The 1,161-nt window shown below is 56.5% G+C and overlaps 1 protein-coding gene across 1 annotated transcript in view; it reads right to left on the reverse strand.

The window, feature by feature from the left end:
• Positions 1-709, reverse strand: part of LOC308677855 (uncharacterized protein) — a gene marked incomplete at its 5' end in the record, with an annotated part of 3,451 nt that extends 2,742 nt beyond the window's left edge. Inside the window, one exon of the mRNA XM_081344552.1 lies at positions 640-709. Coding sequence (XP_081200678.1) covers positions 640-709 — 70 coding nt within the window. The remainder of the gene's footprint in view (positions 1-639) is intronic.
• Between the last annotated feature and the right edge of the window lie 452 nt (positions 710-1,161).

Genomic DNA, 1,161 nt, shown 5'->3' on the forward strand with positions numbered 1-1,161 from the left:
AGGGTCTCTGGGCCAGGGCCAAGGCAGCGGGGGCCGTTCCCTCACTGTTTCCAGGATGGCTTCGCGGGCCGCATGATACCACTTCGCGGGCCGGATCCGGCCCCCGGGCCTTGTGTTTGACATGTCTGGTGTAGGGTTTCCTGCCTCAGCAGGGGGTCAGACTAGATGACCTCCAAGGTCATCCTTCCAACTTTATTATTACTGTGCACATCCGGCATAACTGCAAGTTGAGTTGCGTGCACATGTGCGTGCAAGCTGGCCTGCCCATTGTGTGAATTGAGGTGTGTGTGTGTGTTTGTGTGTGTGTGTGTGTGTGTGTGTGTTTCTCCTGGTGCATTGCTTGCACGGCCCGGTTGCGAATTGGCCACGTCCCCCCCGAGTGGGCCACGGCCCGGCGATTGGGGACCCCTGGTCTACAAGGTAGAGGGGAACCCCAGATGGGAGCCATAGCTAAAAAGAGACAGGTAATTTTGAATTGCTTACTACGTTCCTCTTACTCATGACCTTTCAAGAATTGGGGAGGGGGGCTGAAACGGAGCCCCCCGCCCAAGGGAGAGCCACAGATGAAGGCTTGCAAGGCATGATTTGGGGGCTCAGGAAAGAATCTGGCAAGGCGCACCCCGTCGGAAGGAAGCTCACCTTTTATCCTGGGTGCGTCCTCATTTTCGGGGTCAAACGTCATGGCCAGATCCTGGTAATCTCGGATCATCTTGAGACCCTTCCCCAAACACCTGGAAACACCACACCCAAGTCACGGGACCACACAGGTGCTGAGTTCACGGACCGTCCGTCCCCCCTGCGTTATTTTTCAGGAGCTGCTCCTGAACCCAGAGCGCCTTGGTGGCCTCTGAGCTTGGATGCTTTCTTGCAGAGGTTTCTAGCCCTGATGATGTTCTCTAGTTGGGTCACGAAACGTCTGCAAGAACACAACCAAGCTCAGAGAGCACCAAGGACCCCAGTGCAGTTGTCCTCCTCCTCCTCCTCCTCCTCCTCCTCCTCCTCCTCACAACCCCCCTCCCTTCTAGCACTGATGGTGTTCCCTAGTAGTTGGGTCATGAAAGATCTGCAAGAACACAACCAAGCTCAGAGAGCACCAAGGACCCCAGAGGAGTTGTCTTCTTCCTCCTCCTCCTCCTCCTCCTCCTCCTCCTCCTCCTCCTC

This window comes from Vipera berus (genome assembly GCF_964194415.1).
Source record: "Vipera berus genome assembly, chromosome: Z".
In the NCBI taxonomy this organism is placed as follows: Eukaryota; Metazoa; Chordata; class Lepidosauria; order Squamata; family Viperidae; genus Vipera; species Vipera berus.